We start from the raw sequence: 12,650 nt of genomic DNA, 5'->3' as shown, positions 1-12,650 counted from the left end.
AAAAAAACAAAACAAAACTCAGTAATCTAACTGTTTTGGCTCTGAATGATTTCAGTGTAATTTGCAACAAGCACTGCTGGAAATACATCGTAAATTAATCCAAGTCTGTTTTCATTCATTGTCTATAAAAAAACCTTCATGAGAATGGAGTAAATCCATTCAAAGGCTTTAATCTGCTTTGAGACCACAGCCTTGCATCATATAACCAGCAACAACAGTGTACTGCTAAATTACAGGGAACTTTTCCCCATGAGATTTCATACAAACAATCCACAAGCTTCTCCTCTGCCTTTGGGTAAATGGGGGAAAGAGGAATTTGCAATCAGTTCTGATACCAACAGTGACAGTTCCCACCACAGCCCCAGCGAACTGCAAAGAGACAACTGCAAAGACGTGAGAAAAGATCCATGCTCCTCTTCTCCCTGTGAGACACGACATAGCAAAGGTCCCTGGGCAGGAAGATCACAAGAAAGCAGGACTAAAAAGATAAAAAAGCAATACAAAATCTGCTTTCAAAATCTTCCTAATCCCCTGAGCCATAGATGTTCTTCCCCAGTTGCAGCCCAGTGCCAGCTGGCTCTTCCCTCAGTGTAGCTCCAGCACTGGAGGACTTTCTCCTTCCAGCACTTAGACACCAGCTCTGTGTCTGGATGTCAAGGTTCTCACTTGCCTTGAAGGCTGGCGGGAGATGAAGGCACAGTGTATGTCAGCAGATTAGCTGTTCGCTGAGCATTTAACGCTCACAGTAGCTGTGACAAAGCGGAAGAGTCCCCCCAGGCTCACAGTAAGGCTTGAGGCCAGTTACCCCTCTATCACAACCACAAGTTTGCAAGTGGTCCAACCTACTGCACTGAGAGAAAAAGACGACTGATGCTATCTCCTCCTAGGGCCTCTGTGAAGAGCTGTGCTGCTACTGATAGGCAGAGGGACTCTTTGATGATTCCTGTATGTTTTCTTAAAGAAATCTGCCAGGGAAGGTGCACATGGGTAGATGGCAAAAGTAGTAGAAATATATTGTCATTGACAGTGGCTCACTGGATTTCACATGAGTTAACAGACAAAGAATAAACAAAAAAAACCACCCCAGATGTGTGGAATTAGTCTTTTTAAAGAAAACAAGCAAGCTGCCTGAGAGAAAAGCCCACAAGAACAAGGACACCCAGCAGCCATTTAAATTTTAGTACCATCTTCATCCTACAAACAAATTCTGTGATTCCTTATTTTTGTTCACATGAAGACACTTGGTAACTCAAGATTACTGAAGACATTTGCTTATTTATTTTTGTCAAATATGGTATTGAGTTTATTTTGTTTGTTGAGGTTCCTGTCTACCTTAAGATCAGGGGAATTGTCTAGATTAAAACCATACAAAAGATTTTATCTCATTTGTCTATAGAACAAAACATGCCAAGAACTATTAGAGAAGATCCTCCAAACTATGCTGACATGTTCAGGCACTGAGGTACTTTCAGGTTGTATTAAGCCACTTCTCCCTAAAGCAGCATGACATCTTGCTATCTAGGGAAAAAAAAAAAGCCAGTAAAAAAACCCCCTGTTGTCAGTGAATTATTTTGAACTCTGCAACCATAGTTGCACTTTCTCCTACATTCTTCCCCAAAATATCTCTGTGCTGTGTTTCTGCAGTATTTTCAGTGTCATAGACTCAATTCTAGTGCAGTACAAGTTGCTTCAGGATTTGGGGTTTTTGAACATAAGCTGTCTCATCTCTATCTATGCTACTGTACCTTACACTATGATGCTGTATGTTGAATCCCTTCTGAAGGTATATTCCTCTCACAAAGCAAGCCTTTGGAGCTACAGGATTGAGCAGTAATGATCTTTGACACTTCACAGCTTCTCACTGGGGTATGAAGTGATATTACCAAGCTTGCACAACACATGAATCCCATCTACTTATGATAGTTGCTCAGAAATGTCAGCGCCCAACCCATGAGATACTTTCTTGCTCATTTTCAGTGAGATAGGAAGGCGGGAAGATAGTAAGACTCCATTAATATATTTGATAGAAAGGACTCATTTCTGTAGGAACTGCTAATCTCAACATGGAGATGTCTTTTTGTCTTCATTAAAATGTTCTTTTTTATGTGTACAGGATGACACAAAAAGTCGTATCATGGATCAGTAACTTAAAATTTTTCTTCCCATACAAACAATAGCAAAACTCATCAACTTCCTCACTGCGATTACAGACGTCGAGAGAGAGAGATGGATACCCATTACTTGCACAACTTTTGCCTTTTAATGACACCATTGCCAAAAGCTCTCTCTCTTAGTGTTGCATTTAAGTGGTTCTTTCCTGTGATACAGACACTTAAGCCACTATGAACTACCCTGGGCAAACTACTGCAGGTGAATTTGCAGTCAGCTTACAACAGGGACATTGAATCAAAGTGGTGAACTCAATGGGTGATCTTTGGGAAAGGAAGGGATCATGCAGCACTTGAGTGTATCTCAGGTCTCCAAGCTCACTCCTCCAGAAAGACAGATGAACAGGTTTGGTGCCTAAAGGGTTGGGGTTTTTTTTGTGATTATTTAGTCATTTGGTTTGGGTTTTTTTGTAAGAGAAAAAGGAACTTGGGGGAGAAATATTAGTGAAGACATCTGGAAGAACAGAATTAGTAACACTTATGCCTAGGACTGATAGAATTGCAGTTTAAATTAACGACTGTTTTGTGCAGCACCTTTCTCTTTTGGACAAGCAGCCCTGCCCCTTTTCCAGAAACTACATGCAATTTCTGATCTATTTCAGAGACTAGAATAGTCCCAACACACTTCACTGCTTACAGCAAGAGCAGAGAGGACTTTGGTGGGTGTGGAGTGAGGCTGATCAAGGGCTATCAATGGTAAAACCAATTAGCAATCAACAACAACAACAAAACAGTTCTTCTAATGTTCAACAGCTATAAATACCAGAAATCTTTCCCTTCCATGTGTACCCTTTGAAATCAGAGTCATAGAATGGCCGAGTTGGAAAGGACCTAAACATCATCTAGTTACAACCCCCTGGCCATGAGCAAGGATGCCTTTCACTAAATCAAGTTCCTCAAAACCCCATCGAACCTGGCTTCAACTCTTACATTATATTAGAAGTCAGTCATAAGACATATATTTTCATTTGGTCCCAGAAACATTTGATGTCCTAAGCATTTAGGTAATGCACCCCTGAAGAAGGGAAATATAAAAATACCCTGTATCTGAAATTGCTTATACCCCCATTTTTTCCCCAGTGAGTCTGTGATACAGCTCTGGGGACAAAAGCTTAAAACTCAAGACCACAACCAGCCCCAAACAGGTCCTACAGGAGCACCTGATCTGATTTTAAGTAGTGTCTCACATCTGCTGGTTTCACCAGCACTGTCTCCCAATAAGGTAAAATAACATGATTCCACTTCAAACAAATAGGCATTTTTTAAAGGGTGGAGGATAGAAGGAGTTAGACTGACTTATTCCACTCTTCAGAGGTGAAAGCAATCAGATGGGGATTATAACCTTACAAAGCTAAGGGATATGATTTGGAGGTACCACATTAATTGTGTGTCACTTACCCAAGAACAATGCCAGTTAATCCTATTAACTGGAAATTATTAAGAGGAAAAAGAAAGCAGCTTCTGCAAATCTAATAAGTGCAACAATGAGCCAAATGGAAAAGCATGTGATAGCTCTTCTGAAACCTATTACATGAAAAGTTAAAGTAATTATAATGCAGTCATTTCAGAACTCTGAGAAGCTTAAATGACCACAGATTCTTCATGACTCATACATCAGACAAGCAAGCATGAAAACAGATTTTAGCAGGTGCTGAAGAAACAAACTCTGAAAACATTTTCAGCTTCTTAAAAGTCAGCACTATTTGCTATCTACTACAAATGCAAGACCAAAGATGTTTCCTGTTTATTAGTAAGACTGCCCTTAAACATAAGTACTGGAAGCAGTAAGACTTAATATGAATTTCAAAGCATTCTGTGTGAGAACTAGTATTTTTCAAACGTGAAAGACCAACTTGCAGTCAAGATCCACAGTACCACAGCAAACAGCCTTCCATATGTACCTGAATATGCATTTCCACTTGTAACACGCCAGGCTTGTTAACTCCCAGAAGTAGTGAGTGGGCAGGTAGTTAGCTGCTTGCATGGGTGCATAGGCCCCCTTACCTGCTCCTTTTTCACCGGCGTGCTGTGGGCTGCCACAGCTGAGAACTGCTCGAGTGCGCTTTGATTCTCTTCGCTTGGCTGCTGCTGGTCCTGTGGCTGGATCCCTGTTGCCCCTTGCTGTGTGGGGCTCTCCTGCTGATCCTGCTCTTTATCCTTGGACTCAGAGTCTGATCCCGATTCTGTAGTCATGGTTGGTTATTCTGTAAAACAAGGTGAGCAGACCTACTGAGTATCATCTTACAGCTGTGAATTTGTAGGCTCGGCTTATAAAATGGAGAAACACCAGGCCAAGTTCTAGTCCTAATATGCCTGGCCTTAAAAACTAAAGTTGGTGTTACTGGCCTAATGTGGATACCTAGGACCCAGTCTAAACACATCTCTACCCTGAGGAAGTCTACGAGCCATAAAAATTTACTCTATGTTGTAATACACAGACATGACAGAAATTAAATAGAAGTTACACAAGACATAATTCCTAAAAGGAGAGCAATACATTGAGAAAGGGTCATTTCACTGAGAGCCCCAAACCCAACACAATTCACTGCAATTTGGGTTTGTAAACCATGTGGTAAGTTTTGAAAACATTAAATCTATTGTTCTTTACATTTGAGGCAATAGGGCTTGAACTCCTCAACACCTGCACTCCCATTTGGAAATGGACTCAAGTACTTTTTAAGGCTTCCAAGGCAACATATATGCTAGAAACATTTGAAGTGGGCCCCATCATCATCAGTGTAAATGTACAACTGTCCTTAAACCTAGTTCTATCCTTCCTGCTTGAATTTCACCCACACTTTCATCATTCCTTTTTAAGTGCTAGAGCATCCAAAAGAAACGGGAAATACTTCCACTAAATCATTCTTTTAGATTTAAAATAAGTGATATGACTTTCCTTGAAATTTGAAAAGGCTGTTTGAACTTTGTATAGTAAAAAAACAAAATGAAAGTATTAGCAATATTCATTCAAAATCTTAACTCCTTCAATTAGATAAGTTTCATTAAAAAATGTGTGGCTGGCACCCAATTCTCAAGTTAAACGGAAGCAAACCCCAACTTTAAAAAATACTGTGATTGTGTATCAAAACAAGGATTTGAAAGAGCAGACTCTATGCCAGCTCTGCAAATAGTCTGCTCTTATGTTTGCTACCCATATGCTGTTAGTCCTCGTGGTCTTATGCTTGAGCCTTTTGCTTCTAAGCAACTCATTTGAGTCTGCTGCAATCTATTTCTGCTCATTATAAGACTATGATTTCTTTTACCTGGTAACCATGGCTACTGTGTAATTATAAGCAGTTCCACAGAATGAATATACATCTGCTAATTCATCTACCAGGAAGTCAGTATCAACTCTTAACATGCACTACAATGTTTACTAGTAGAAATAGGTTTTATAAAAGATCACCAAAAAAGTACAGGCTTTTTTTTTTTAATGTAAATGTTTAATGAGCCACATTGCATGACAGAAAATCTTTTAAATTAAGCCAATTACTATTTTGAAACTCATTTATTCCGCACTCTCAAGGCTAAGTCCTCCAGTGAGTACATGTCTCTGCAAAGCTAGCAAGTGCCCTGCATTCAGCCTCTGCTCGGTTCTTACACTGAGTGTGAGGACGGGGGGGTGCATGTTCCTACTTCCTCCATGTCAAGGCAGCACAAGAGAGAAGCAGAATTAGAAACTACGTATGGCAGATTTATGCTTCAGGCCACATTTTCAAAGCACTAACATGTGATACACTTGTTTAGGAATACAACATACATTTCTACACTCAAACTGGCACAGTTATATCAAAAACATCCTTATTTTAAAATGTATTGTTCAACAAATTGTCTTTAGCATCTACATAAAGAAATAATTAACTCATGTCTTTTAAAATGTGACAGTCAATAAGGCAGTCATCTAATCTGACATCAGTAAAAACAGGCATTTTGGAGAGCAATTCAGCTGACCTAGTTTAGAGGCCTGCTTTAAGCCGAGATAAGTCACATCCTAGTACTGCTTCGTCCAACTCACTGTGAAGGAAGCCTGAACAAGATCCTCTGATGTAGAACAAAACAACCCATCCTCCATTTCCAATTCTGTTAAGTCACTCCTTTTTTGTACACTTAAAAAAAATTAAATAGCAGAACAATTTTAATCTCTCAAAGAGTTTTGCCCACCTGTCTGAAGAACATCAAATAAACTGTTGTTCATCTGATGTTATTAAGGTTGCCTTGTTTAAAGCACCCAGGTCTCCACAAACTTCAGTTCCCCCCCTAGTCTCTAACCACCTATAGGAACTATCATACTTACTCTTTATAAACAGTCACCCCAAGTGTCTTGAGGCATTATCTATATAGGATCAGACTGTCAGTTGATTGAATCAAAAGTCTGTCCTGCTTTAGCTATCACAACTGTGTCTCTGGAAGCTTACTTCTGCATCTTCTGCATAGTTTCTTTCCTACCTGGCTGCTCATGAGTAGGGAAACAAAGCCATTTAAATTAGCCCTCAAAACCACAATTTCATATAGCATGAGATGAAAACAAGTTTTACTTTTCTTGTCAGTTATTATTTTGCATCACAAGGAACAACAAACGTGGTTCTTAACTTCTTCTGGGACATTCTTGAATGAAGCAGAGCCTTACAGTAAATACTGTGAGTTACTCTCAGGGACTGTTTCTCTCTCCAGTTATACAAGTCTTCACTTGCTCTAAGAGTGCTTTGTTAAAAAACTTTCTGTGTGTTATCAAATCTTTTAGCATAAGCAATTCCCTGGAGACAATATTCCTGTCATTAGTCAGACAGCAGATGGATTTAATTAACCCAAGGATACCCATTTCCAAATGTCTTCTTTATTTCCCTATGCATACAAACATGTTTAATAACAAATACAGAGAACAACACACTACTGACTTTACACTTTTACCTTATATATATAAACAAAAGCAAACACATTTTTAATCTAACTTCTTCTAAACTCCTTTAGATGATTTTGTTGTTAAAATTTACCTCTTTCTATCTAGTGCAGGTTGAAAATACTTAAATTACAAGCCAGAAAACAACATTCCTCTCTCAGTGCAAACCAACAGTTTGTTTTGCCCTCCTCAGCACACAGACACTTCTCCAAATGAACTTGGAAACCATTTTAATTTTTATAAATGGTGCAATAATCCTCCTAGGAAGAGGTAGTTGTACTTATTGCAAGAAAATTATTGCAATCTTTGGAAATGAATGACATAAATATTACTGCACTGTTGTATGCTGAAAAACAAATAGAAAATCTAATAGGGTTTAAATACCTGTCAAATACATATAATTGGCCGAGAATTTATTTAACTCTGCTTGGCTGTATATGAAAATTATGTTTTCTAATGTGAATTTCAGTACAGGAAGAAATAAATATTGAAGTTCCTTAAACTTTTTCTGTTGGCAGCACAATCCTTGTTATCAAATTCCGCTTTCCATCAAACAGAAAACAAATTAATGAAGAGAAACTAAGGGCACTACTTTATACAAATAAAGTAACACTATGCAAGGCAGGTGTGCTCTCGGATTGCTAAGTTTTGACTTATAACAACATTCAAAGATTCCAAAAGATTAGCTGAGTCCAAACTTAGCACAGATGCTGCTAATACTATACAGTCTAAGGCTAAAGTCAATTTGGCTACAGAATTAAATAAAAGTAAAATCGAGTCTTTTGATTAAAAGACAAGAAAAAGAAAGCTGTGAACTAGCTTATTTTAATTGACTACTTAAAATTTTAGTTCAAAATCTATGTACTTTCAGCGGCATAAAGTTCTAGAAGAATAGTGTTTGAGAGTACTGCAGAGAATAACTAAGGAAATATAAAAATTATATATTCTATCAGGGTATTAAAAACAACTTCAAAAAACTACAGGACACGTTTTAAAGTATTTTTATTAGCTCAAATCACAGAAATATTTTCATATCATTACACTATACAAAGTAAGGACCTCACACATGAATTGTAAAACCTGCAAACTACTCCTGCAAAATGTCCACATCCTAAAACTTTCCAAAACACCTGGTCCTTGTTCCTATAGCTACCAACATATTGCAGCTTGGGAGATGCCATTTCCACTACCAGTTACTTGCTATGGACTTAAAAGCACATTAATTTCCTTTTAGGGGAACCAAAATCACGTTGTCCTTTATTAAGAATTCTCTGAGCAGGCAAAATCCAGGCTATGTCACCTAGTCCCCTCCAGAAGTGATAGTCACAACATACTGCATATATTCAAACATTCAACAAGTTACTTGACTCCTTGTCTCCTGTTCTGTGAGCATAGACCTTCTTGGTGGGTAGCATCTACTGAACAATAAAATTCACAGCTAACTGACAGTAAAGTCCACTGCTTAATTAATCCATCAGTCATCAATAAACCTTTATTTATATAAAAGTACATGCTGGTCAAAATATCTGCTATATTAAGCAAATGGAAATCACATTACATACAAAAATGTAAATTAATTCCAAATAAATTATGATGCAATGACATAACAAAATTGAACCAAGTATAATTAAATAAATTATATGTAGCCACTATTTCCTGTAACACACAGATTAATGTGCATTTAAATGCTTCTTTGATCTAATTAATTCTCTTTGTGGAAACTTCTCCTTTAATTACAGTAATTTCTGAAGATTGTTACAAATCACTGCAAAAGTCCAAATTTGGAAGTTACGTAACAAAATAATGATTCCATACTTCAAAAATAATGTTCTGCATAACGAGAGACATAGTTATCCAATAACGATGAGATGCAGATGAGAAGAGCATATGGAGAACAATATTGCTGCTATAAGCAGTAACAGAAACGTCAATATATGTTTCAAGAAAAAGGATACATGCCAGAACGCCAACTTCTAAGCTTGAAATATAAACTGTTTTCATCAAACTGCTTGAAGTCTCAGCTTACTTCATTCTAGTTGGGTTCATTTTTTGTTGGTTCTCTTAAACTAGGGTGAATTTTGCCCTCATGTGCAGGAGGTATGTAAGCCACAAAAGCCTGGCTGTACTTCACCATGAGTTAAGATCGTCTTTTTCTTCATCTATTCCCACCCTCTGCAGTTGGCAGCAACCAAAGGCTTTACAGAAAAGGCATCTCCCTGGTGTTAAGGTTTCCCCAGTGGACACAAACAAACCAAAAAGCTACTGCAGAGATGTGGTCTGAATGAACACTGTTGGGAAACAACCCCAAAAAGAGCAACTAGATCTCCCCTCCCAACAGCATGCTCCTGTCATCTCCCTTGTGCCAAATTACTGATGTAATTTGGGAGTGGCCTCCCCAGCATGAGCAAGGGATAGCAGCACCTTCTTTCACTTATCAGTGATCACCCTGTCTAATACAGCTGAGAGGCTTCAGATGACTGAACATATCTGGTAGCACAAGCCACATGCACAAGCACAGGTGCAGGAAAGACGCTTCAACAGAGGACAGGAAGGTGTTAATAATAATTTTTAAAGGCCATTTGAAGGTGTTGCTACACACAACATGAATTAAGATATTTGTTTGGTCTTCTAGGAAGGTGCATGACACAAATTTCTTTAAAGCTGTTTGATGAATGTGAAAGAAGGAAAAATGGAGACAACATTTGAGGAAGGAGTTATGTAGTCTGGACAAAACAGATTACAACAGAGACATCTTTCAGAAGGGATGAAAGGCAATGGTAGACTTGAACTACTGGTAAGGACCCAAAACTCCCCTGCTTCAAGCACAAACGCACCTCTCTGTCTCCACTAGCCAAAGAAATTGCAGTTGTTTTTGGAGAGACTATCCTCAGCCTAGCAAGGATGGTGACAGGAAACATCAGGAGCTTTTAAATGACTGGTGTCATGGTTTAATCCTAGACAGCAACTGTGCATTGCACAGTGCTCATCCCAACCCTCGGTGTGATGGAGAGGAGAATCAGGGAAAAAAATGTAAAACTTGTGGGCTAAGTTAATAATTAAAGTAAAATAAAACATAACAATCATAATTATATACTGAAACAATAATTGTAATGAAAAGGAATAAGAGGAAGAGAGAGATCAAATCCAAGGAAAATTTAAAAAAAATCCTAAACCAATCAAACAAAAAAAACCCCACATGATGGTCAATCCAATTGCTCACCACCTACTCACGGGTGCCTGAGCAGTGATCCACCCCTTCCTACCAACTCCCTCCTCCCAGTTTATATACTGGACACAACATTCTATGGCAAGGAATATCCTTTGGCTATTCCAAGCTGGAGTTGACTACAAGTTGGAGTCAGCTGTCGCGGCTGTGTCTCCTCACAACGTCTTGTGCAGTCCCAGCACACTTGCTGGTGGGGTGAGGTGAGAGACAGAAAAGGCCTTGACTCTGGAAGCACTACTCAGCAGTAATGAAAACATTCCTGTGTTATCAACATTGTTTTCAGCATAAATCCAAAACATAGCCCTGTACCAGCTACTAGGAAGAAGATTAACTATCCCAGACGAAACCAGGACATGGAGGGGTGGGGAGGAATTTATGGAAAAGGGATTGTACACCAAAACACAATCAAGGACACATGACTCAGGGATGAACATAAAAGTGTAACATCAACATAAAAAAAGAAATGATGACTAGGATGCAAAACAACTTACAATCAGAAAGATGTGGCAAACAATAAAAAGATGGTTGATGAACTACATTTACATGTAATTACATTACATGGAAAATCAGGCCTGTTACCAAACACAGGAAAGGTTGAATTACTCAGCCTCACTTCACAGCAGCTAACTGGGACCAGAGACTTGGGGCATTTCTCCCCTAACATGCAAGATGTACAAGCACAGGCTGGACGGCATAAGGGAAGAACAGAGCAAACACATCAGTATGCAGGTATCAGGAACCCCTGGAAATATCCCTGCTTGGGGAACTACCAGCAACCATCGCTAAAGCAGTAACCACCACCTTGCAGATGCCAAAAAGGCCAGATAAAATCTAAAAGAAATTAAAAGATCTAACACAGCACCTGACCTTACAAAGAGAAGTGAGGATTGAAAAGCAATAAATTACAGGGTACTTCTAATATCAGAGAAGTTACTGGAGCACAGTGCTAAAGGATTTCTAATCCTGTAAAAACAATGACATTAGAAAAAAACCTCAACAGTCAACATGAATGTATCAAAAAGTCATGTCAAACTAGTATAACGTTTCACTCTGAAAAGGCATCTGTCCCAGCTGATAAAAAGAAAGTGGTACAGGCGACAGAACCTATCTTTAGAAAGGCTTTTAAAACAGCCCCATATGACTCTTTCATGAGCGAACCACAGACACAGTTTAAATGATTAAAAGGAAAAAAAAAGTGTCCAAGTGATAAAACCAATCTAAATCCTAGCCTACAAACAGTTATCAGCAGCACAATGACAACCCGTGAGAACTTTGAGGGATCACAGCTCTTTGAGCGTAGGTGAAGAGAGATTGCCCGATTGTGCTCAGCGTCACACCAGAGAGGCTGCAGCATGCTGCTGGCATCCTCAACAGACTTAAAAGAAAAGCAGTCTGACAGAAAACCTCATCTACACTGTATATTAATACATTTGTGTAAGGGTAATGGCAACAGGAGTGAGTACGTCAGAAGTGGAAAATGATGGGGAAGCTGTGGGTTAGGCAGCAGGAATGAAGCAGCGTGAGGGTCTGAAGTCATGCGTTAAGTAAGACAAAATTTCAGTCTGGGCCATGATGCTGGAGCTGTTCTGCCTTCTACAGCACCAGGAAGAAGTATACAGTCTATTGCACTTCCATTTGAAATTCCTTTTTGTTTTGAAAAATATACATTAGAGAGTGTCAAGAAGAGGAAACGGAGAATTCAGAAGACTCAGAAGATTCAGAAAATGTGACCAGTGGAAAAAGGAGCTGAATTTGTTTACCTCAGGCAAAGGAATTGTGAGAGGAGCCTGCAGCACATACAAGCTTCTTCCATACAGAATGTAATCCAACACTGGCCAAGAGTGGAGCAACAACTCAGTTGGCATCAAGTGGGATTTAGAGTAGACAGTATATCAACTTCAATGACAGTCAAGCTGAGGTTATCTTATAGCTGTGTGGAGTTATCACTGGAGACTTATATACAGATAAACAGAAGCAACAAAATTCTCTGTTTGCAATTTTTTATAAAGCATGTGTGATAAAACCCTACTTGGTTTTGCTGCCCCTTCCACTTGGGTTGGTAACTCTGAATTTACAAAATTCACATATTTGCTTCTGCTTCAGAGCATCTGAATGCACAGGATAACTTTTTTTATTTCCTGTTTACCTTTCATTTCTATGATTCAGTGAAATTATCCACACCTGTTTCACTCTCTTGATGTGTGGCTTCTCACAGCAATAAAATGCAGAATCACTGCAACTTCTGTTTCCTCTCCTGCACACAAGGCTTATGAAGAGTATGGCTGACCAGGTTCCCTGAAGACACCAGATCAGCTTTTGAAGGTCGTATCACCTAGAGCACCCCAAGGCTATCCTAATT

General features: G+C 39.0%; 1 protein-coding gene across 2 annotated transcripts in view; it reads right to left on the bottom strand.

Moving 5' to 3' along the window:
• The window catches only part of EPB41L3 (erythrocyte membrane protein band 4.1 like 3), a 99,254-nt gene that overhangs the window by 63,907 nt on the left and 22,697 nt on the right, over positions 1–12,650 (bottom strand). For both annotated transcript variants that reach the window (XM_061996103.1, XM_061996104.1), the window contains exon 2: positions 4,173–4,372. In XM_061996103.1, coding sequence (XP_061852087.1) covers positions 4,173–4,361 — 189 coding nt within the window. In that variant the 5' untranslated portion in view covers positions 4,362–4,372. The remainder of the gene's footprint in view (positions 1–4,172; positions 4,373–12,650) is intronic.

Source organism: Colius striatus, chromosome 4, assembly GCF_028858725.1.
Source record: "Colius striatus isolate bColStr4 chromosome 4, bColStr4.1.hap1, whole genome shotgun sequence".
Taxonomy (NCBI): Eukaryota; Metazoa; Chordata; class Aves; order Coliiformes; family Coliidae; genus Colius; species Colius striatus.
This window is presented reverse-complemented; position numbering and strand designations above follow the sequence as displayed.